Here is a 25000-nt window from a genome sequence, read left to right as displayed (position 1 = left end):
GTCCCCAAAGACGAAAATACACTCTTCTGTGTGTGTGTGTGTGTGTGTGTCTGTGTGTGTGTGAGTCCACAGTATGTGTGAGAATGTTTATGAAGCCGAGGGAAAGAAAAACTGTAATTTATTGTTGCGCAGCTGGAAGCGATCTGCAGCAGGACACTGTCGCTCTGCCTCCTCCTCTCATGTTCCTCTGACTGATGGGAGACTCACATCTGGTTCAGAGCGTCGGTGTGTGTCGTCCCCGTCGGAGCTCATTCACATCAAACCCTGCTGCTCCCTCTGTGTGTGTGTGTGTGTGTATATGTGTGTAGATGTGTGTGTGTTGTTACAGCACACACAATCACAATCACACACACAGGTAATCCCTTTACTGCCTCAAGGCCTCGGCTCTTATCGCTCCTATGTACTCTCGACCTGAACGATCTGTTTTCACTCAGCAGCTGAACCAGATTGACTCTGGTTTAACTGAACTCAACTCAACTCAACCCGCTCCGACTGTTTTAACACTTAACGTCACACAAACTGACGATGAATTGATTGATCTTCTTCTTCGTCGTCCTCGTCGTCGTGGCTCTGGAGCGTTTGGATCAAACCGCCCGTGTGGCTGCAGCTGTGGTCCGACTGTTCAGAGCTGTAAAGACTTCATCATCAGATCTGTTTTACGACTCTGATAAATATCTTTACTGTCGCTCTGCTCTGTCGTCGTGTTGTTTCTCTGTGTCTCTCCACAACGAGACCGTCTGATTGGATGAAGCTGAGAATTAATACGCAAGTTAATTAAACATAAAGTTAGTGAAACCTTCAAAGGCCGATGATGGCTGTCGTCCATTTAGAGATTTACGATTTACGAGACACGTTCACATTATCGCAGTGTTGTTAACACATGTGGTTGGAAGTTTCAAGCTTTTATCTTTATTCTCTTCACATTATCGTGTGTGAGGAATCATTGGATAAGAAATAAATCTTCATATTCAGCTATTTAAATTTAAAAAACCCTCAGGTTAAAGGGATAGTTCAACATTTTGGCAAATTGGCCCCATTGCCATAACCCCTATAGTCATAGCAGTAGGTTCGTTAACTTTAATGGTCGGTGCAAGCTATTTTTAGAACGGCGGAGCAGAGCCGTGAGCTGCTCAGAGCTACGCTACGGAGGCTCATTATGGGATTTCTTGGTTTCCCTCATCAAACTCATCAAATACACAATCCAACAACTCCACAACGCTCTGGTGGACAAGTTGTGAGCTGCACATTCACCACGCTATGAGATAATAACACAAAGTTACCAGACAGAGTTGTTTTAGAGGGAAATTCATGCAAAGCCGCTGATGCGCGTTGCCTTCAGGGACAGTTTTTCATCAAGCAGTCTCTGTATTTACCTATTAGGTAAATGCAGAGACTGTAGCGTAGCTCTGAGCAGCTCACGGCTCTGCTCCGCCGTTCTAAAAACAGCTTGCACCGACAATTAAAGGTAACAAACCTACTGCTATGACTATAGGGATTATGGCAATGGGACAATTTGCCAAAATGTTGAACTATCCCTTAAAAAATTGACTCAGCTTCTAAACATCAAGACTTTTTTATTGATTCTGATCAATAAACGTATCGGAGAAAGAACCGATCAATCATGGAACATGAAACTGAGAGAAAAACTCTTTTTTTTAAAGTCCAAACACAGACGTCATGTTCTCTACACAACGACCTGCTACTGGTTTTATTTCTGAACACAACCCGTTTATTAACTCCTACTTCTGAGCTTTATTACGCTGCAGTTATGTTTTTAGGTTTTTTCAGTTTTTTTTTTCTTGGAGGGGGGGGGGGGTGGGGTTGTAAAACTGGAGAACTGTAATTGACAGACTGTTAAAGACCGATAGAAACACAAACAACTAGCCTACAACACACACACACAGACACACACATAAACGTCCTCCTGCAGCGACACTGCAGCTTCACACATGAACGACATTAGCAGCACGTTAGCCGCCATGTTGCTGCCAAGTATCAGGGGAGGTCTCTCTCTCTCTCTCTCTCTCTCTCTCTCTCTCTCTGTACGTCTCATCATCAGTGTGTGTGTGTGGAAAACAGACACACACAGACACACACACACACACTCTGGTCCGTCCGTCCACATCAATGCACTCGTAGTCTCAAACAAACATCACAGCAGGAGCTTCAAAGTCGCAGCTTCATGCAAACAAAAGCTCGGACACACAAACACACACACACACACACTGCAAACTCTCTTTAACCCATCAGTGTGTGTATCTGCACTACAATTCATGCACACACACACTTTGTGCAGTATCACAGACCAAACACACACACACACCCTGCCTCTCTCTCAAATGAATACTTTTTGTTTTTTAAAACAAGCGTTTATGTTAAATGAATAATTTCTGGCTTAAATTATACATTTTTTCCCCTGCGGTCCTCAAACCAAAATTACACAGAGTCCCAGCTATTTTCTCCCTGTTTGAATTGTGTCCTGCATTCTTGCGTCCCCGCGGTGTATTTAAAGCACCGTGGCCTTTCTTTAATTAGCTGAGCCCAGTAATTAACTGGGAGATATTGTTTATTTCGATTATAAGGGTCTGAAGGCTTTTATAGACTGGATGGGAGCAGACCTGTACTTTACGGCTTTAGTCACCGAACGGTTAACGGTGGTCAGTGTGAGCGAGAGAGAGAGAGTGTGTGTGTGTGTGTGTGTATTGTTGCAGTGCCACGTCGGTCAGTCTGTGACCGGACATCTTGTCTCCTGCGCCCCCTGAACGCATCAATACTTAAAGCAGAAGTGAGTGATCCGGTCGTTTTCGCTAATGCTGCGTTCCAGGCAGGCTTTTGAAATCGTAAATTACAGCTTCAAGTCACAACTTACGACTTTGTAGCGTTCCAGGCAACCCACTCGTGTTTTTCCGACCTGTTTTACCGGTGAAAGTCACTATAACGGCCACTCGTAACTTCTGACCGGTGAACTCGTACCAGATCGAACTGGTACCACTTCACGGTCGGAAAAATACGAGTTTCCTTGAACGCACCATAACAGTCCTCGTCGCTACGTCACCACATTCACGGCGTTCCTTGGCTGCACACACAGCCCTGCATGCCGTTCTCTCTCCTCATTGGATAAAAACTGTAGGATACGATAAATGTTTTCTCTTCGGCTCAGAGCAGAGCAGAGGGACTGACAGACCCGTGTTTCAGTCCAAACACTCTATGTAAGTGATTGCTGTCGGAAGATATAACTATTTAAGACTTATATTAACACAAATATATCACTCACTTCTGCTTTAAAGTCCCAGTGTGTAACTTATTTGGCTTTTTCTGATCAAAAATCAAATCTGTCTTTCATAAATCCGTATTTCACTGAAGGTGAATCACAGCTGCTACAAATGAAAGCTTTCTGGTTCCTTAGAATGAGTTGTTACAAGTCGTTACAAATACAGAAGTGGGCGACGCACCGAACCGAGGCGGCCATGTTGCATCGTGACCGTAGGTACGTAACCACGGAAACGGCCTGTTAAAACTGTCACCACTGTGTAGTGTGAGGAAGGACGGAGGCACCGGTGTTGCATTCAGGTGCAGTCAGGCAGACGGCCGTCGGCAAACCAACCGGATGTCATTTTACTCCACCAGAGAAAGACGGTAAAAAATTTCACCTGAATGCAACATCAAGAATGCTAGATGGGGGGAATCCCTACACATTATACCTTTAAAGGAGAATTCCGGTCATTTTTGACCCCTAGATCGTTGTCCTGATGGTCACCCAGTGTTGGTTGGAGCAAAAAACGCGACTAAAATTGATGCAGGCAAACCAGAGTTACCATGGCTACCCGGCGCTAGCGATAGCCACAACGCTAACCCATGGGGGCAATTCTTTCAACCACAACAAACACTCAAAAAACAATCAGATATCTCTGGTACATGACTGGAATCCTTAGAGACACCACTGAACTCATATAGTGTAGGGTAGAAACAGTATAAACTGAGTGTTTGTTGTGGTTGAAAGAATTGCCCCCATAGGTTAGCATTGTGGCTATCCCTAGCGCCGGGTAGCCATGGTAACTCTCTGGTTTGCCTGCATCAATTTTAGTCGCTTTTAGTTTTTTGACCCAACCAACACTGGGTGACCATCAGGACAACGATTTAGGGGTCAAAAATGGCCGGAATTCTCCTTTAATCAAACACTTCATCAATAATTGGCCTGGAAGGTTGCGTTCAGGGTCGTTGTTGTTGATGATCGGTCTCCACATGTTGACAACACACACACACAGACACACACAGACACACACAGCCCACGTATTCTGTTACTGTTGTGTTGAGATGTTTCACTGTTTATGCCAGTAACATATTGTTTAGTTTCAGTGCTGTACACAAAATCTGCGTTCACAACACATCAGTGAGGAACCAGTTCACATGTGTGTATATATGTGTTTGTGTGTGTGTGTGTGTGTGTGTGTGTGAGTCTGGTCGACCATGATAGAAGTTGTTCTCATGGATCTTAGTCTCTAGTTAGTTTGATTTATCTGCTTTTAAACTCGGACTTCTCCCAGTTCAGACTCATAGAGGTTTTGTCGTTTTCCTGTTTAGTTAGTTTGAGTTCTGACTCCTCACTAACAACAGATTTTAAAGGTCCAGTGTGTAATATTAGTCAAGGTTTATTGTTAAAATCTGAATATAAATACTACCCATGAATATATTAGTATAAGTGTATAATCGCTATAAGATAAAAATTTGCTTGGTTTTCGTAGCCTTATAATTATTCTTTTATGGGTCTTGCTTTAGAGCAGGGGTGTCAAACATGCGACCCGTGGGCCAGAACCGGCCCTGCAGAGGGTCCAATCTGGCCCTCACGATGAATTTGTCAAGTGTGAAAATTTGAAATTGCACATATTTTTATCAAGAAATTTCAGGTGGTTCATAATATGTTTTGTAAAGGGATAGTTCAGTAACTGTAAACATCTTATTAATGTACTAAAACAGAGGAAAATCTAAATTTTTAGAATATATTTAAAGGTTATTATGCTATTATTTTACAGGGCCAGCCCACTTGAGATTAAATTGTGCTGTTTGTGGCCCCTGAACTAAATTGAGTTTGACATCCCCGCTTTAGAGAGTGTTGCCATCTTGCGCCGCCATGTTTGTACGAAAATCCATCCAATCAGAGAGCACGTTTTAAGAGTTTCACGTTCATAAATAAACCAACAAAGGAGAAGGAGGAGGAGCAATCTAGAATCTGAACTCTGGATGTCACATTTTTACCCCCATTTTACACACTGGACCTTTAATAACGAGGGGTCAGAGGGGCCTGAGGTGAGTTTAACATAAAAACACACTGTCGTTCTGTCGTCTTGTTTCTGACAGTTGTAAAACACTGAGAACGTCACAGTTATTAATAAAAAAGGTCGTTATTAAGCGGTTAAACAGGTCTGAGTCAGAAACAACAGCGTGAACCGAGAGGAAAAAAAACAAACCGAATGGATCCGTCATAAAATAAAACTAAAAATACTAAAACTTTATATGTTTGTCTTTATATTTAGCTTTAATAACATGTTATTAATAGTTTATAAAATATACTGTAAAGGAGTTGACTTATGTGGGATGATGACTCACAACTACCGGTACATTATAATATAAAATCCACTGTGCTGCTCTTACATGTTAGTCTGACAGTGACTTTGACTTTTACAAACATTAGAAAGAAGCACACTGCAAGAACTCAAAATCTTTCCAAGAATATTTGTCTTATTTCTTGTCAAAATGTCTAATTTCTAGTCAAAACTAATCTCTTTCCACTTTAAATAAGACTCATCACCTAAAAATTAACTTGTTTTTAGATCATTTTCACTTGTTTCAAACTAATTTTCACTTGAAATAAGTAGAAAAATCTGCCAGTGAAAGCATTAAATTATTTTGTGCTTGTAATAAGAAAGAAAAACTTGCTCCACTATCAGATTTTTCTACTTAATTCAAGTGAAAATCTGCTTGAAAAAAGCAAAAAGTGTCTAAAAACAAGCTACTTTTTAATTTGATGAGTCTTATTTTGAGTATAATTTGATTAGTTTTGACTAGAAATGAGACATTTTGACTAGAAATAAGACAAATATTCTTGGTAAGACTTGTGAGTTTTTGCAGTGCAGATCTGACTGGTGTTTTAGAGGTGGACGACGCTGCTTTATAGACGAGAAGGAGAAGAGGAAGAAGAAGTGGTTTCAAGACAAAGAAGAGGAAAAAAAAAAGACCCAGGAGATGAAATAGAAGAAGACAAAAAGAAAACAAAGAAGGAGAAGTTTCCTCGGCGTCTGGAAGCTGGATCGAGTTTAGAAGAAGCTCCTCACGCGTGTTCAGGCTGCTGCCACCATTAGGACTTAGTCTAGCGTGGGACAGTGGGATTACTGCGCGTGCACGTCCGCCTCTCTCTCTCTCTGTGTGTGTGTCAGTGTGTGAGTGTGTGTGTCTCAGTGTGTGTGTGTGCGCTGCGAGCCAAGCCACCAGCCGACCACATGAAGGGCCGGTCTCTGGGAGGTGGAATTTTAATGTGGAAATGGGAACAATGATTTCTACTTTTAACTGTGGACAAGAAGCAGAGCCCATTGAACGCAGCAGCAGAAATGATGGATCAATTATTAATACATTCACCATCACACTGTGAGCGTGAGTGTGTCTGTGTCAGCGCAAGTGTGTGTGTGTGTGTTTGCATGCGAGCTGCTCTGCTCTGCTCTGCTCTGTGTGTGTGTGTGTGTGTGTGCGTGTGTGTGTGTGTGTGTGTCGTCACGTGCATGTGTCCTCAGTGAGTCGGTGTTTGTCTGCCTATTCATGCGTTTGTTTCCACCCAACTTGGCATTAGTGAAACTGTTATGGCTCATTGTCAGATGTTGTAGATGCTGCACGCTGGAGATGGCCAGCACAGTGTGTGCGTCTGTGTGTGTGTCTGTGTGTGTGAGAGAGACACACACACACACACACACACAGGGGAGGAGGAGAGGAGGACGACGGGCTGAGGATCATAAAATAATCTTTGTTTGTGACTCCGGCCCTTTAACGGGGACACAAACACGTTATTATCACATGTTCATTATTACATGTCAAGTATTATAGTTTTTTTGGGGGGGGTTCCTGAACGCCTCGTCTCATCTCGATGTTCATTATTACATGTTCAGTGTTTTTTTGGGGGGTTCCTGAACGCCTCGTCTCATCTCCACCGTGGTGGTCCGGTCCGGTCCCTCGGTTCCTCTGGGGTTGGTTGGTTTTCCCTCGAGGCTTCAGCCTAGATTGGAAGAGATGAAATGAAATGAAATGAAATGATGATGATGATGCTGAAGCTCCGCCCTCTAGGACCAGATAATTAGGAACACCGGCCGACGGGAACGAAGATACAACAGAGCTGTAAACACAGAGAGAGAGAGGAGGAGAGGAGGAGAGGAGGGAGAGACTTGTTCCTCTTCTTGGGACCCGTCTGGATCTCATTTAGTGGAGAGTAATGCGATTAGCTTTGTTTAGTTTTCACAGCTCCAGCCAGTCCCCATGAAAACCCTTTGTGTGTGTCTGTGTGTAGTGTGTGTGTGTATTTGTGTTGTCTTCGCCGGCTTATATTATTCAGGTCGTCACTCTGAAAAGAAACCGAACTAGAAAACTGATAAAGATAAAAGTTATTTACAAGTTTGGTGCCTTAAAGGGTTAGTAGTTCAACATTTTATGTGCAAACTGGCCCATTGCCATAATCCCTATAGTCATAGCAGTAGGTTCGTTACCTTTAATTGTCGGTGCAAGCTGTTTTTAGAACGGCGGAGCAGAGCCGTGAGCTGCTCAGAGCTACGCTACGGAGGCTCATTATGGGATTTCTTGGTTTCAACTCATCAAACTCATCAAATACACAATCCAACAACTCCACAACGCTCTGGTGGACAAGTTGTTTACACGTTTAGAGGGAAATTCATGTAAAACCACTGATGTGTGTTGCCTTCAGGGACAGTTTTTCATCAACAGTCTCTGTATTTCCCTCTAAAACAACTCTGTCTGGTAACGTTGTGTTATTATCTCATAGCGTGGTGAATGTGCAGCTCACAACTTGTCCACCAGAGCGTTGTGGAGTTGTTGGATTGTGTATTTGATGAGTTTGATGAGTTGAAACCAAGAAATCCCAAAATGAGCCTCCGTAGCGTAGCTCTGAGCAGCTCACGGCTCTGCTCCGCCGTTCTAAATATAGCTTGCACCAACAATTAAAGGTAACGAACCTACTGCTATGACTATAGAGATTATGGGCAATGGGCCAATTTGCCAAAATGTTGAACTATCCCTTTAAAGAAAAAAAAAGTGAAAAGTGAAAGAAAACTATAGAAACAGTAGAAGAACTTGATTTTCTGAGGTTCAGTGAAGGCACCACTAACCCCCCCCCCCTCTCTCTCTCTGTGTGTACAGGTATCATCAAGGTGGGCCGCTGGAACCCTCTGCCCATCCACTTCCTGACCGACGCCCCCGAGGCCACGGTGGCCGACATGCTGATGGAGGTTTACCACATGGTGACGCTGAGGATCCAGCTGCACAGGTCAGAGGTCACCGTGGAACTGTAACTGTAACTGTAACTGTAATGTAACTGTAACTGTAGCTGAACCAGCTGCACAGGTCAGAGGTCACCAAGGAACTGTAACTGTAACTGTAACTGTAACTGTAATGTAACTGTAACTGTAGCTGAACCAGCTGCACAGGTCAGAGGTCACCGTGGAACTGTAACTGTAACTGTAACTGAACGCCTCACAGTGAGACAGTGAATGCAACACAGAGACAGTGAACGCCTCACAGAGACAGTGAACGCCTCATAGAGACAGTGAACGCCTCACAGAGACAGTGAACGCCTCATAGAGACAGCGAACGTCTCACAGAGACAGTGAATGCAACACAGAGACAGTGAATGCAACACAGAGACAGTGAATGCAACACAGAGACAGTGAACGCCATACAGAGACAGTGAATGCAACACAGAGACAGTGAATGCAACACAGAGACAGTGAATGCCATACAGAGACAGTGAACGCCTCATAGAGACAGCGAACGTCTCACAGAGACAGTGAATGCAACACAGAGACAGTGAACGCCATACAGAGACAGTGAATGCAACACAGAGACAGTGAATGCAACACAGAGACAGTGAATGCAACACAGAGACAGTGAACGCCTCACAGAGACAGCGAACAGTGAACGCCTCACAGAGTCAGTGAATGCCTCGCAGAGACAGTGAATGCCTCGCAGAGTCAGTGAACGCCTCACAGAGTCAGTGAACGCCTCACAGAGAGAAAGTGAACGCCTTGTAGAGTCAGTGAATGCCTCACAGTGAGACAGTGAATGCCACACAGAGTCAGTGAACGCCTCACAGAGTCAGTGAACGCCTCACAGAGACAGTGAACGCCTCACAGAGTCAGTGAACGCCTCACAGAGACAGTGAACGCCTCACAGAGTCAGTGAACGCCTCACAGAGTCAGTGAACGCCTCACAGAGAGAAAGTGAACGCCTTGTAGAGTCAGTGAACGCCTCACAGAGTCAGTGAACGCCTCACAGAGACAGCGAACGCCTCACAGAGTCAGTGAACGCCTCACAGAGACAGTGAACGCCTCACAGAGAGAAAGTGAACGCCTTGTAGAGTCAGTGAATGCCTCACAGTGAGACAGTGAATGCCACACAGAGTCAGTGAACGCCTCACAGAGTCAGTGAACGCCTCACAGAGAGAAAGTGAACGCCTTGTAGAGTCAGTGAACGCCTCACAGAGTCAGTGAACGCCTCACAGAGACAGCGAACGCCTCACAGAGTCAGTGAACGCCTCACAGAGACAGTGAACGCCTCACAGAGTCAGTGAACGCCTCACAGAGAGACAGTGAACGCCTCACAGAGACTATGAACGCCTCACAGAGAGACAGTGAACGCCTCACAGAGAGACAGTGAACGCCTCACAGGGAGACAGTGAACGCCACACAGAGACAGTGAACGCCTCACAGAGTCAGTGAACGACTCACAGAGAGAAAGTGAACGCCTTGTAGAGTCAGTGAACGCCTCACAGAGTCAGTGAACGCCTCACAGAGACAGTGAACACCTCACAGTGAGACAGTGAAGGCCTCACAGAGTCAGTGAACGCCTCACAGAGTCAGTGAACGCCTCACAGAGTCAGTGAACGCCTCACAGAGAGAAAGTGAACGCCTTGTAGAGTCAGTGAATGCCTCACAGTGAGACAGTGAATGCCACACAGAGTCAGTGAACGCCTCACAGAGTCAGTGAACGCCTCACAGAGACAGTGAACACCTCACAGTGAGACAGTGAATGCCTCACAGTGAGACAGTGAATGCCTCACAGAGACAGCGAACGCCTCACAGAGTCAGCGAACGCCTCACAGAGTCAGCGAACGCCTCACAGAGTCAGCGAACGCCTCACAGAGTCAGTGAACGCCTCGCGGCAGCAGCAGCTCTATCTTGTCTCATCTGTCTCATCTGCCAGGAACTCCCAGCTCCAGGAGAAGAGCAGCCGGGTCCTGATGGACAGATAAAACCAGATAAAACCAGATAAAACCAGATAAAACCAGATGAGACGGTTATTATTGTTATTGTCTTGGCAAATACCAGCCAGGTCTGTTTACGTGTTTGTGAGCGCGTATCCGGGGCAACGGCAGAGCTTCGCACACTTTGCATCTCACTGTCGGAATGATTTATCCTGAGGTTGAAGTGGCAGGAAAACGAAGAAGAGGAGGAAGAGAGGAGGAGGAAGAGCTAGAGACGTCAGAGGTCAAATCAGGATTAAAGGAGCAGTTCAACTGTTTTTTTTTTTAGAAACTTTATAAAATTGTAGATGATTTGATAAGATGAAGCTTCTCATTCATTAAAACACAAGAGGTTGAGTTTGTTCCGAAAGTTTGTTGAGTTTGTGTAAAAACTGATCTGAAAAAAGGAAAAGTTTTGGTCTCCAGCCTTTATAGTTGTAATTATCTGTTGTTTAATCATCTGAGTGACTCTTTTAAAATCTAAAGTTTGGTTCTTGTCACATGTGAATATTCACACAGCGCTGAACTCAACAACAGTTCAACAATGATGAAGCATTTTCTCACTGTTTTATCCTCAACAATCAATTGATCATTAACAGAAACACATCAAACGTATTGATGATGATGATGATGATGATGATGATAACTGTTGGTTACAGCCTCACAGATGATGATGATGATCAGCTGTGTAAGAAATAGTGAAGTATAAATCTGATTCATCGACTGATACTGAGTGTGTGTGTGTGTGTGTGTGTGTGTGTGTTGCAGCTTCTCGCGGCTGGAGGACCTGCCGTGCGAGCAGTGGAACCACGCCACGGTGAGGAACGCCCTCAAAGAGCTGCTGAAGGAGATGAACCAGAGCACGCTGGCCAAGGAGTGTCCTCTGTCCCAGGTGTGACAAAGCCCCGCCCCCTTAAAGGGACAGTTCAACATTTAGTCAGGTCCTCCTCTCACCATAATAATCCCTATAGTCACAGCAGTAGGTTCGTTACCTTTAATTATCGGTGCATGTTGTTTTTAGAACGGCGGAGCAGAGCCGTGAGCTGCTCAGAGCTACGCTACGGAGGAGGCTCATGGGATTTCTTGGTTTCCCTCATCAAACTCATCAAATACACAATCCAACAACTCCACAACGCTCTGGTGGACAAGTTGTGAGCTGCACATTCACCACGCTATGAGATAATAACACAACGTTACCACACAGAGTTGTTTTAGAGGGAAATGCAGCCGCCCGGAACTACATTCCATACACGGCTGCTGGGCGGAGGGATTTCAGAAGCGCAAGTAGTTCCAGTAACTCTTTAATTTACATGTCATTCATTTTGTGATAATGTCAAGAAATAGCCTAGAAATAACGGTCGATTTCAAGGACTTGGAGAACAATTCTGGCCTTTCTCAAAGAATTCTAAACGTGAAAAGCATGTGTAATCTTTTGCCTTTATGAAAAACATGACATTATTATGACATTGACTGTTATTTCTAGGCTATTTCAAGACATTATGACACAATTAATTGTTATTTCTTGACATTGTCACATAAATAACGGCCTGTAAATTATCCCTCCGCCCAGCTGCTGTGTCTGGAATGTAGTTCCGGCTGCATTTCCCTCTAAAACAACTCTGTGTGGTAACGTTGTGTTATTATCTCATAGCGTGGTGAATGTGCAGCTCACAACTTGTCCACCAGAGCGTTGTGGAGTTGTTGGATTGTGTATTTGATGAGTTTGGTGAGGGACAAGGGACCTGTACCGATCACCTCCATTGTGTTCACTGAGCAGCTCACGTCTCTGCCCCGCCGATCTCACAACAACATGCACCGATAATTAAAGGTGACGATGAACCTACTGCTGTGACTATAGGGGTTATTATGGTGAGAGGAGGATCTGACTAAAATGTTGAACTGTCCCTTTAAACATCAGCCACTTTGTTAAACTCCTGCAAGCTGCACGTTTAACCTTCCTCCTCCGGTCCCACAGCCCCTTGTGTGCGAGATTTAACTGTCTGTGTGCGTCTGTGTGCGTCCCTGTGTGTGTCTAAGTGGAGCTCTGGTGGGGGTGTTGATCGCTGCATCAATTGCAAGCATATGTGTGTGTGGCTGGAGATTCCCTCTCTGCTCTGCACTGGCTCGAGTTTCCATGGGTGGCTTCCAATCATGATTAATGTTTGTCTGTTTCTATTGTGTATCTCTGTGTGTGTGTATGTGTGTGTGTATATGTGTGTGTGTTTGTGCATGCCATGTGGTTGTTGCGTGAGTGTAACCATTTCATATCATGCTGGTAGTTAATTATCTCTCTCTCTGTGTCTCTGTAGAGTATGATCTCCTCCATCGTGAACAGCTCCTACTACGCCAACGTCTCCACGGCAAAGTGCCAGGAGTTCGGCCGCTGGTACAAGAAGTACAAGAAAATCAAAGGTGAGAGGGTCACATGACCATGACGACTTAAAGGGATAGTTCACCCAAAATTGAAATTTCACTCATTATCTGGGCTGGGAGAAGTTTCAGAGTCCTCCGTGGCTTCTCTGAGTTACAGGGGGTCTCGGCGTAGCAGTGCATGTCCATATAACGGTTGCAAATGGATACCAACTGTCTTCGTAAAACAAAAAGACACACCAAAAAACATCCAAATACCTCCATGCTGCTCGTATGTAATGTCCATCTTGTATTGAAGCCCCAACATGAGAAATTGTCCCAAAAAAAGTCTATATTTCAAGCTTGTTTTGTAGCAGAAGCTCCTCTTCCCGGTTCGTCAAATTTGGACGAACCAGGAAGAGAAAACAATCTTGAAATATAGACTTATTTAATTTTTTCCGGGACAATTTCGCATTTTGGGGCTTCAATACAAGACGGACATTACATACGAGCAGCATGGAGGTATTTGGATGAGTAGATAATGAGTGAAATTTCAATTTTGGGTGAACTATCCCTTTAAGGATGAAACGAGACTTTATTTATCCCTCAGATTAACAAGTAACAGCAGCTCAGGCTCAGAGGGAAGAAGAGCCAGGAGGAGACAGGTCCAGGACAGAGGGAGGGAAAGAAGAATATCATGACAAAAAGTGTCAAACTTAGAGGAAATTCATAATGTATTTAAAGGGATAGTTCAACATTTTGTCAAATTGGCCCATTGCCATAATCCCTATAGTCTTAGCAGTAGGTTTGTTACCTTTAATAATTGTCGTGCAAGCTATTTCTAGAACGGCGGAGCAGAGCCGTGAGCTGATCAGAGCTACGCTACGGAGGCTCACTATGGGATTTCTTTGGTTTCCCTCATCAAACTCATCAAATACACAATCCAACAACTCCACAACGCTCTGGTGGACAAGTTGTGAGCTGCACATTCACCACGCTATGAGATAATAACACAACGTTACCACACAGAGTTGTTTTAGAGGGAAATGCAGAGACTGCTTGATGAAAAACTGTCCCTGAAGGCAACGCGCATCAGCGGTTTTGCATGAATTTTGAATTTCATCACATTATGGGGAAAATGAAAATGATCTTCATTCATTCAGCTTCCTCAAAAGAAAAAAACTAAACTATGCAGCTTCTCCCACCGATCCATGTATGAATGATGATGTACGACCGGTCCTAGTCTAAACTAAGGACCCGGCTTTTAGTTTACGTCTGTTGCCGTGGTAACAGTACATCCTCCTCCCTCCTCCTCCTCCTGAGTCTCTGGAGTCTTTTCGGTTTGGGAAGTGACTCATAAAGAGACACAGAAGAATAAGAACAACCGCAAATATGTTTCAGTCAATCTGGGATGCAGGAGGGATGAGGGCCCTCCTGTGTGTGTGTGTGTGTGTGTGTGTGTGTGTGTGTGTGTGTGTGTGTGTGCGTGCGTGCGTGCGTGCGTGCGTGTGTGTGTGTGTGTGTGTGTGTCATTAGATAACACACTCCGCCTCACACACTGAGCTAGACGACAGAGATAACGCCTGAGCCTGAGGATGTTCGTGTTGCTGCTGTTTTTTCTGGGTTTTTTTGTTGTTCTTTTTTTCCCCCCCATGATGCTGGTGGACGTGATTGTTGTTGTTGTTAGTGAAAACAGCCGTCTCCATGGCAACAGTCGACTCATCGTGACGATCGCCACTTTCTCAGCGTGAACGAGCGACTGTAAAAAGCTGCTGATAGAAAAACAAACAGTAGAAGAAGCACGACGGAGAGTAAAGGACCAATATCAGATCTAAAAGAGTAGTAGCTAACTGAATTAGGCTACTGCATTATAAAAGTAACTAATTACCAGGAAAAGTAACTATTGCGTTACTATTTTAAAAACATAAAAAGGTCAAAATGTCAAATGACTTGGACTCACCAATGATTGGACAAACATTACTATTTCTGTGTACACGTTTTTGTAATTAGTCATGGTTATCATAGATTAGCAGGGCTAACGGTTAGCTACCTGTTTAACTTTAGTGACTCAATAAACGCTCCATGAAAAAATATTTTCTCCAGCGGATATCTGAGTTCCAACATGACTGAGCTAACTGGAGTAGTTTCATGTCGTGTCCCACAACGGGAGGGTTTTAACAGCTGACGTCCTGCTGTTAGCTTAGCTACCGTTAGCTGTCCCTGTCAGCTGCAGCCACTGATGCTTTCTAGACACCGTGATTCCCCAAATCTGAATAAATACAACACATAGCAACACAACACTGCTTTGCTCGTGCACACAGAAATAGTAATGTTTCTTCAATCTAAACGGTGATAGGGCGTGAAAAACATGATATAGCTAAACTCTCGTTCGTTACTATTGATCTCATTCAAATTACGTGCTGGTTTTCTACCTGGAAGTAGAATGTAAACAACAAGGACATTCGGTCTATAACATAGGCTACACATTAACAGGTGTGTTATTATTTTGTGACTTCTTGAGTCAAGTAACGGTACCTTTTAACATTAATTGTGTTATAACGGCGGGAACTGTATCGTTGTGGATTACTGTTCTTGAAAAAAGTAAAAACTCACTGATCCAGTCTGAGGAGCAGACAGGTGTGTGTCAGGTGTCAGGTGTGAAAGTGTGTCAGCATCGGGTGTGTTGATTGGTTGGTTGGTTGGTTGGTGATGCGTTCAGGGTGCGTTCAGGACTGTAGGAGTCTAGAGCTCCTGGTTCATCCAGAGCTGCTGTGGGGCAGTGAACGTCTCACTGAGGCCTGTCACTGTGTCTCATATGACTCCTCCATCCCAACCGGGTCTGGAAGCTCAGAGGAGGGAGGGGGGAGGAGGGGGGAGGGGGGAGACAGGGTGAGGAGGGGGGAGGAGGGGTGAGGCTGGTGCTGCTGACAGAAGGAGGAGTGTTCGGTTACAGTCTGAGTTTCCAGCATTAGTTCTGCTCTTCAGCTGGAAACAGAGCCTGTTCCAGATGTTCACACACACACACACACACACACACACACACACACACACACACACACACACACACACACACACACACACACACACACACACACACACACACACACACACACACACACACGCTGCTCCCTGATTGGCCGCTGCTGGATCTCTGTATTTACTGTAGATCTGTGTGAGAAGCTGCAGATCTCTCCACGTGCTTGTTTATCTTTAAAGTTGACTGTGTTTGTTCATTATCGATTATTGATTACTGATCAGTGAGTGATGTTTCTTTGTTTGTTTGTGTGGTTGAGCAGTAGATTATCTGGAGAAGATGTGGGCCGGACGAGACCCCGCTGACATCAAAAGTAAGAAACCTGATCGATCACTGTATTAAATGTTTATAATATTGTAGGCCTATACGAAACGCCAAGTACCAGCCAAGAAATAACAATTAATTACGTCATAAGGTCAAGAAATGGCCTAGAAATAATGGTCAATTTCAGAGTAATGTTATGTTTTCCATAAAGGCTAAAGATTACACATGCTTTTCATGCTTTAATTTTTGGGGGAAAGGCCAGAATTTTTCTCCACCAGGTCCTAAGTTGCAATTGACTAATATTTCTGGGTTATTTCTATGCAACCAATCGATATTTCTCGACATTACTATGAAATTGACCGTTATTTCTAGGCTATTTAGACATTATGACACAATTAATTGTTATTTCTTGGATATTTCTTGACATTATCACGTAATTAGCGGCCTGTAAATTAAAGAGCTACAAAAAAATAAAATAATAATAATAATCTGAGTGAGTCTGACCGTCTCCTCCTCCTCCCCCAGTAGAGAGAGACAACATGGCCGACTTCTGTGTGCTGGGTCAGCGGCCCCCCCCTCACCTGGCCGGCCTGGCGCAGCTCAGTCACCTGCATGGCGCCGGCAGCCCGCTGCTCAAACCGGGCTCAGGAGACCCTCAGGTAGGACTGGGACCATACGCTTTTTTCCCGATTCGATCCTTCTATGATTTTTTGGATGCTGATTCGATTGAAATTGCGATTCTACAATATTGCTGATTTTCTCGATTTTTAGTCTGCGTTTTTAGGAGGCTCAGGGCTGCTAGCTGCACTAGCTGTCTCTGATGCTAACGAGTGCTAGCACGTCTCTCTCTCTCAGCAGCAGCAGCAGGACCGCAAAGAAAAAGAAATACAGTCTGAGTGAAGCGCTGGAGCCGCGGACCGATAACCGACCGTCACCAACACCGGGAGCCTCCGTGTATGTTTTTATGCCGTTGTGGTGAACTAAGAAGCGGGTGTTAGCCGCGGATGCTAACCACTAACGCTAGCCGAAGTTAGCATCGAGCTAGCTCACTACAACAGCCCTCATACTTGTTACCAGTCGAGGCTTTAGTTGTCGGTGACAGTGGGGAATCGGTCCGCGGCTCCAGCGCTTCGCTCAGATTTCTTTTTCTTTGCGGTCCTGACTGCTGCTGCTGAGAGAGAGAGAGAGATGTGCTCTCACAGCTAAGCCCAAGAGGAGGGGCCGAGTTTCAATGTTTTGTTTACAAACTGCAATGAGCAAAACTCCAGACTCTACCTTTAAACCCTTTTCAAAACCTGGACTCCTGTATGTAAAAAAGGCGGACAAATAAACATTGCACAATATATAGCCTATATCCACCACTTTCCGGAGAATGACGCTGGGTGCCACCATTCCACCGTTAGCTACTGTATTGTTGATAGCATAGACTGGTTGATAGACATCGGCCGTGATGACTTTATTTATAATCATCGCGTAATTTTAATGAGAACAATACGTACGAGGTTTTAGCTTTATGTCACATTTTCACTTCACTATATCACCGTTGCGACTACTCTGATGTTTATGAAGTCTATAAAACAAATTGTTGAACAAACATTTTAGATTAGCTGGGCTAACCGTTAGCTGTTAGCCGTTAGCAGTGTCAATAACTCAATAAACGGCCCTTGAATTTTTTTTTTTTTTCCAGCGGATATCCTAGTTCCAACATGACTGAGCTAACTGGAGTAGTTTCATGTTGTGTCCGACAACGGGAGCGTTTTAACAGCTGACGTCCTGATGTTAGTTTGCTGCTGCTGTTAACTTAACTGTCAGCAGCAGCAAAGCTAACAACTACGACAACCATGACTAATTACAAAAACGTGCACACAGAAATAGTAATGTTTGTTCAGTAATTCGTTTTATAGACTTAACAAACATCAGATTTAGTCAAAACGGTGTTGGCAGCCCGGAACCCCCACATTTGGTGCCTACACCGGTGGCTAACGCTACCAGTTAGCCGTTCGCTAGAATGCTACTAAAACCGACATCCGTTGTGGTGTGTTGAATGGATCATGGGAAAATAAAGAGGTGGATAGGCCTATAAAAAAAAAATCGATTTAAAAATCGTCAAAAAACATATCACGATACTTATGTGAATTGATTTTTTCTCTCCTCCCCTCCCCTCAGGCCGCGTCCCAGCCGCCGCAGCAGGCCGCGCCCCCCCAGCAGCAGCAGCAGCAGCAGCAGCCCCCGCTCCACCACAGTCCTCCTCTGCGCTCCTCGTCGGGCCAGGCGCCTCCTCCTCCTCCTCCTCCTCCTCCGCCCGGCGCCCTGCAGCCCCTGCTGGGTCCCGGCGGGCTGCTCTCCCCCCAGCTCTCCCCCCAGCTGGTCCGGCAGCAGCTCGCCATGGCGCACCTCATCAACCAGCAGCTCGCCGTCAGCCGGCTGCTGGCCCACCAGCACCCGCAGGCCCTCAACCAGCAGTTCCTCAACCACCCGCCCATCCCCCCCCGGGGCTCCAACAAAGCCGGCGACCTCCTCCCCGGGAGCAACAACGCCTCGGCCGCCGAGGTCTCCTCTGAGATCTACCAGCAGGTCAGAGACGAGCTGAAGAGAGCTAGTGTCTCCCAGGCCGTGTTCGCCCGTGTGGCTTTCAACCGCACACAGGTAGGACAACAGGAAGGACTGGGTCAGATCAGAGGGCAGAGGTCAGAGGTCAGAGGGAGACGCAGCAGGGACAGACGAGGAGTCACATAGGAACCTTAAAGAGATACGCCGACATTTTTTTTTTCGTGTCTTGCCTCACTCCCGAGTCCATGACCAGCAGATAGACACCATCCTTTCGACTGTGCGTGCAGTAACCATGGAGATAGAGCCGTATCGCCCGTAATTAGCTTAGCTCAAACACTGGAAGTGTATGGGTAGTGTTAGCCTGCCTTCTACCCGAGCCGAAATCAGCAGTCAGAAGCTGATTTCATTTTAGCTCTAAACTCTGTAAATATATCACTTTATCAACATTTCAAACATGTTTAGGTGAGAAAGTAGCCGTTAAGATCAGCAGTGTGTCGTTAATTTGTCTAAAAACCAGCTGTTTACAATTTTGTTCGGACGAATTCGGCGCTACTCAAGCTAGCCGTTGTGACCAACGCACTTCCGGTTACTTTCACAAAATAAAACACCCGTTGCCCTTTACATACAGAAAACCATGACGATAGAGTTTGTGCTTTTACTTTGAAACAGGAAGCTAACCTACCCTCGATGTAGCTAGCTTGAACCAAAATAAACCGTCTTTGCTTGAACCCTCGGTTTTGACCGATCTCGTCCAATTAGCGGCATTTGACCGCTCAAGATGCCTTACCGAAGAGTTTTGTCAGCTCTGAGACGAAGATCGGCCCGCCGGTTTCCGTTTAGAGTTGCTGAAGAGTTTCTCTGATGACTTTAGGTGGAGGCAGGCTAACACTACCCATACACTTCCAGTGTTTGAGCTAAGCTAATTAGCAACTTGAGCAAAGCTAATTACGGGCGATACGGCTCTATCTCCCTCGTTACTGCACGCACAGTCGAAAGGATGGTGTCTATCTGCTGGTCATGGACTCGGGAGGGAGGCAAGACAAGAAAAAAAAATGTTGGCGTATCCCTTTAATGTATGAAATCTAAAGACAGGAATATATACATCTGTAAGGCAAGGCAAGGCATCTTTATTTATATAGCGCATTTCCTACCAAGGCAACTCAATGTGCTTTACATAAAGACAAAAAAGAACAGCATAAAACAGCATAAAAACAAAAAACAAAAAAAGTAAAATAAAAGAAAATAGTTATTAAGTTATTATAAAGAGCTTCAGCTATAAGCACATGAAAAGAGAAATGTTTTTAACCTGGATGTAAAGGTGCTCACAGTTGGGGTTGATTTCAGTTCTGCTGGTAGTTTGTTCCAGTTGTGTGCAGAGAAGCTGATTTATTAAGAACATTTGGAGTGGTCTCTTCATTGTTTCCAGAGCTGTAAATACTGTATATATATCTATCTATCTATTTATCTATCTATATGAATGTTCATCCTGTCAGACTGAACTGATCTCAGCTCCATCACACCAGAGTTTCTCACTTCCCTGAGATCTGACAGGAATAAATAGAGCCTGACGTCACTGATAGAGGCTGATGCTGCTCCCCCACCTGGTGGTATTTTCAGTGGGATTAGTGGGAGCGTGGTGGTGGTAGTGGGGGGGCTCTCTGGGTCATTGAGTCTCCTTCCCCGCCCTCGCAGCAGCACAAACAGCTGATGCATTCAGCCTGTGCTAAACTGCTTACCGTACGCCCCATTAGACCAATGTAATGGGAGACGGCTCATAGAGCTACTGGTGCAGAGGCCAGGTGTCTGAGGCCGAGGAGACGTTTAGATCATCACACTGTTTATATATCAACTCTAATAAAAGTGGAGCAGGAGCTCAGTCTGAAGGGAGAAGGCAGAGAAAAGAAAGAAGAAAACATCCAGTATAGAGGTAGATGTTTGTATTAAAGCTCCATACAGTATAAAGGTAGATGTTTGTGTTAAAGCTCCATACAGTATAAAGGTAGATGTTTGTGTTAAAGCTCCATACAGTATAAAGGTAGATGTTTGTATTAAAGCTCCATACAGTATAAAGGTAGATGTTTGTGTTAAAGCTCCATACTGTATAAAGGTAGATGTTTGTGTTAAAGCTCCATACAGTATAAAGGTAGATGTTTGTGTTAAAGCTCCATACGGTATAAAGGTAGATGTTTGTGTTAAAGCTCCATACAGTATAAAGGTAGATGTTTGTGTTAAAGCTCCATACAGTATAAAGGTAGATGTTTGTATTAAAGCTCCATACAGTATAAAGGTAGATGTTTGTGTTAAAGCTCCATACTGTATAAAGGTAGATGTTTGTGTTAAAGCTCCATACGGTATAAAGGTAGATGTTTGTGTTAAAGCTCCATACAGTATAAAGGTAGATGTTTGTGTTAAAGCTCCATACAGTATAAAGGTAGATGTCCATGTGTAGTGTGATTATAAAGCAGCTCTAGGTTCTATATTAATACTGTGAAAGTATCAAAGCCTCAGTCCACAGAGAAATGCACACAGCCTGTATTCAGAAACTGAACCTTAAAACCAGCCGTCAGGACTTCCTGTCACTTTGTGATGTCACAACTAAGCCCCGCCCCCTCACCACCTGGACCCACCATCCATCCAACAACTTTGCTTTGCAGGATTTGGTTTTTCTGAGTGTTTTATTCTGAAATCTGCTCTGTTTTTAATTGGGTCACTTTAGAAAACAGTCGGCCAATCAGAAGAGAGGCTCAGATTAAGAATTAAAAACTGAACCTCTGATTTGTTTAAGCTTCTCAAAGGAAGTTCCTCTGTTTCATTTTGTCACTGCATAGAAGAGAAGCTGAGAATAAACGGAATAAACTTGTGGAGAAAGTGAAAATAATGCCACATTTAGAGGAACGTACTATTGAAACACGTGTTGTTCGTCTCACTGAGGTCGAAGGCGGCCTGTGTGTTTGTGCCCGGTCTTCAGGGTCTGCTGTCGGAGATCCTGAGGAAGGAGGAGGACCCTCGCACGGCCTCCCAGTCTCTGCTCGTCAACCTCAAGGCCATGCAGAACTTCCTCAACCTGCCCGAGAGCGAGCGGGACCGGATCTACCAGGAGGAGAGGGAGCGCACCATGAACCCGTCCGTCGGCCTCCCCGCCTCCAACTCGTCCAACCCCGGAGCGCCGCGACTCTCACAGGTCGGTCGGTCGGTCGGTCTGCAGCTGCTGCACCGTCTTCCTCAACAACACCACTACAGCTATAATAATATTAATAATGATAAAATTTATTTGCAAGCGCTTTTACAAATTACACATTTAAAAATCACAAAATAGAGCGATAAAACAGTATAAAACACACAAACTTTTGTTTTTGTTTTGTTTTGATTTTTGTCAAATTGGCCCATTGCCATAATCCCTATAGTCATAGCAGTAGGTTCGTTACCTTTAATTGTCGGTGCAAGCTATTTTTAGAACGGCGGAGCAGAGCCGTGAGCTGCTCAGAGCTACGCTACGGAGGCTCATTATGGGATTTCTTGGTTTCCCTCATCAAACTCATCAAATACACAATCCAACAACTCCACAACGCTCTGGTGGACAAGTTGTGAGCTGCACATTCACCACGCTATGAGATAATAACACAATGTTACCAGACAGAGTTGTTTTAGAGGGAAATTCATGCAAAACCACTGATGCACGTTGCCTTCAGGGACAGTTTTTCATCAAGCAGTCTCTGAATTTACCTCTTAAAGAGGTGAGGTTTGAGCTTGGTGTTGAACGTTGGGAGGTGTGTGCAGATCCAGATCCAGAGGGATGAAGATGGTTAAGATACAGTACAGTATGTTTAACCCTCTGAGGTTGGGGGGTTTTGTTTTACTCTTTTGCGTCTATCTCCAGAACATTAAATGATAGCAACGTGATTATTTTTTTATTGAAAGCGGGACACATCAGCCTTTACAGAGAGTCCAGTGGTTTGTCTGTAGCTCAGCCAGATGTGGAGTAGTCCTGCCTCAAACATCTGTGTCCAGTAGGAGACTCCTGTCCCATCACAGGATGGGACAAAGAGAGTTCATCTACATCCAGACGGTTGCTGCATGCTCTGTTGCCTTTTATGATTGTGATTATCAAAAAAATCAGCTGTAAATGTGACAAATAATGCGTAGATTATCATTTATACATTTTACACAGGCTAAGATCAAGACATGGGATCATATCTTATGGAAGGAGGAAGTTTGTTACTGCAGGAAACAAGACAAAAAAAAGCCTGTGTGTGCACCCAGTGGAAATGTCAGACCTGTTTTCATACCAGATGAATGGGGCATGTCTGTAAATAATGTAAATAATATATGTTGTATTATAGTTACAGCCCTTATTCTTTTCTCAGAGACCTCAAAGAACAGTTCTATAGTGTCTAAAAAGAAGTTTATAATAATTTCTGTGTGTTTCCAACAAATATATTTTCAGTTTTTTATTTTCTTATTTCTTATTACTTATTATCTTCTTTAGTTTCTGCTCATATATCTGTTTCTACATCCATATGCCGCCACTACAGAGTGAATATTGTCCTGAACAAAGAGACAGAGCTGAGGTTTAACAAGGATTAATACACAAGGAGAGAACATGTTATAGAGACTCTGAATGAAGGGATAAAGATCGCTGACTGGAAACATGTGATTGTGACCCGTGTCCTGTGTGTTTATGTGTGTGTTTATGTGTGTGTGTGCGCATAGAAAGTGTGGGAGAGGAGCTTGGACGACCAGATCACCCCCGATACCTGGGCCTCCATCTGGAAGAACAAGACTAAGATCTCCAACTCGGTGCGTTTTATCTGTGATCTGACGGAGCGGCGGCACGTCGTGTCCTCTCTCTTCTCATGTCCCCCCCCTTCTCTCTCTTTCTCTTTTTTATTTTTTATCTTAAACAAATTCCAGTTATAAAGAGGAAAACAGCTTCAAAGGCAGCATGCTGTAAACATAAAGGACACTGTAGAGCTTTTGGAAAGGTCTCTCCATGTGCACATGATGATGATTTAACATGCTGGATGATAAGACGGTTCCTCTGATGCCCATTCATGGCTGTGGGGCGAATGCACGGCGCTCTCTCTATTCTTATTATGTCTCTGTAAAATTATCTGAGCATCGTTTACACTGAGGGAATGTAAGCTCTCCGGTCTGAACATGTCCCGAGCTCCACTTCAAACGCTGTGTACACAAGCGCTTCCCAGAGCCAATACATGTTCATTCAAACAGAAACAACAGAGAATGACAAAAGAGAAGGACTTAATGACTTTGATCTGTAAACAACATTCATGTGGAGACGTGCGCTGCAGATGTGCAAGCTGATGCTGATGCTCACACACACACACACACATATATACACACACACACACACAGGGAACAAACAGTGCACGTGTGTTCTGGGAGCAGCTCGGCCCGATCATCAGCTGATAACCTCCACTCATGTGTAAACACAACACTGACTCTGACTCTGCTGCATGAAGCTCTGCAACAACCTGGTGGTATTAGAAGTAGCAGCAACCTGACATCTGTGTGTGTGTGTCTCTGTGTGTGTGTGCATGTGTGTGAACCTGCAGCCCAAGCCCAGCGGACCGGGACCGGAGCTGCCGCTGAAGCTGGAGGCGCTGGTCAACATCACGTCGGGCATCTACGATGAGATCCAGCAGGAGATGAAGAGAGCCAAGGTGTCGCAGGCGCTGTTCGCTAAGGTGGCGGCTAACAAGAGCCAGGTGAGGGGGGAGGAGGGGAGAGGGGGAGGAGGAGAGGGAGACCCTGGGAAGACAGAAGTAAGGAAATATCAGTGTTTCTTCACTCAGATTTTGGATTAAGGGGAGACACTACAGGTGAATCGGGTAAAAATTTTAAATAACAGATATCACCATGAAACTTCCCAAGTTTATCACTCACATTAAGACAAATATTTTTTGTATTACAAGTTTTGTCAAATTTTATGTTTAAATATGTAAATGAGGCAATATCTGATGAAATATGCACTAATTTGCATACATTTCCAGAACTGAAATCTGAACAATGGACAAAGCTACTTTATTTTATTTTGTGGACACATTAGAGTCAGCAGTTTTCACAGAGGAGGATTTTGGATATCTCTTTTTATCACTCTGTAAATGAGAAAATACTGTCACCAGCCCTAAAAACATCACATTTCGTCATGTTTTTAGGAATAAAATGTTGTGTAAATCAGGCTGTGAATGATATATCAACAATCCCCTCTGTAAAAACCTTCAGAATATAGAAAGGGATCAAAGTGGAAGGTTTGGTGTCTGTAAGTGCTGCTG

The 25000-nt window shown here is 44.4% G+C and overlaps 1 protein-coding gene across 1 annotated transcript in view; it reads left to right on the top strand.

Annotated features, from left to right (window-relative positions):
* Window positions 1-25000, top strand: part of satb2 (SATB homeobox 2) — a gene marked incomplete at both ends in the record, with an annotated part of 55058 nt that overhangs the window by 7556 nt on the left and 22502 nt on the right. Inside the window, 9 exons of the mRNA XM_083996072.1 lie at window positions 8410-8536; window positions 11279-11402; window positions 12820-12922; window positions 16156-16206; window positions 16683-16816; window positions 18324-18803; window positions 21676-21888; window positions 23418-23504; window positions 24281-24433. Coding sequence (XP_083852198.1) covers window positions 8410-8536; window positions 11279-11402; window positions 12820-12922; window positions 16156-16206; window positions 16683-16816; window positions 18324-18803; window positions 21676-21888; window positions 23418-23504; window positions 24281-24433 — 1472 coding nt within the window. The remainder of the gene's footprint in view (window positions 1-8409; window positions 8537-11278; window positions 11403-12819; window positions 12923-16155; window positions 16207-16682; window positions 16817-18323; window positions 18804-21675; window positions 21889-23417; window positions 23505-24280; window positions 24434-25000) is intronic.

This window comes from Trachurus trachurus (genome assembly GCF_905171665.1).
Source record: "Trachurus trachurus genome assembly, chromosome: 21".
In the NCBI taxonomy this organism is placed as follows: Eukaryota; Metazoa; Chordata; class Actinopteri; order Carangiformes; family Carangidae; genus Trachurus; species Trachurus trachurus.
The sequence above is the reverse complement of the archived record's forward strand: the minus strand, read 5'-3'. Positions and strand labels throughout refer to the sequence as shown.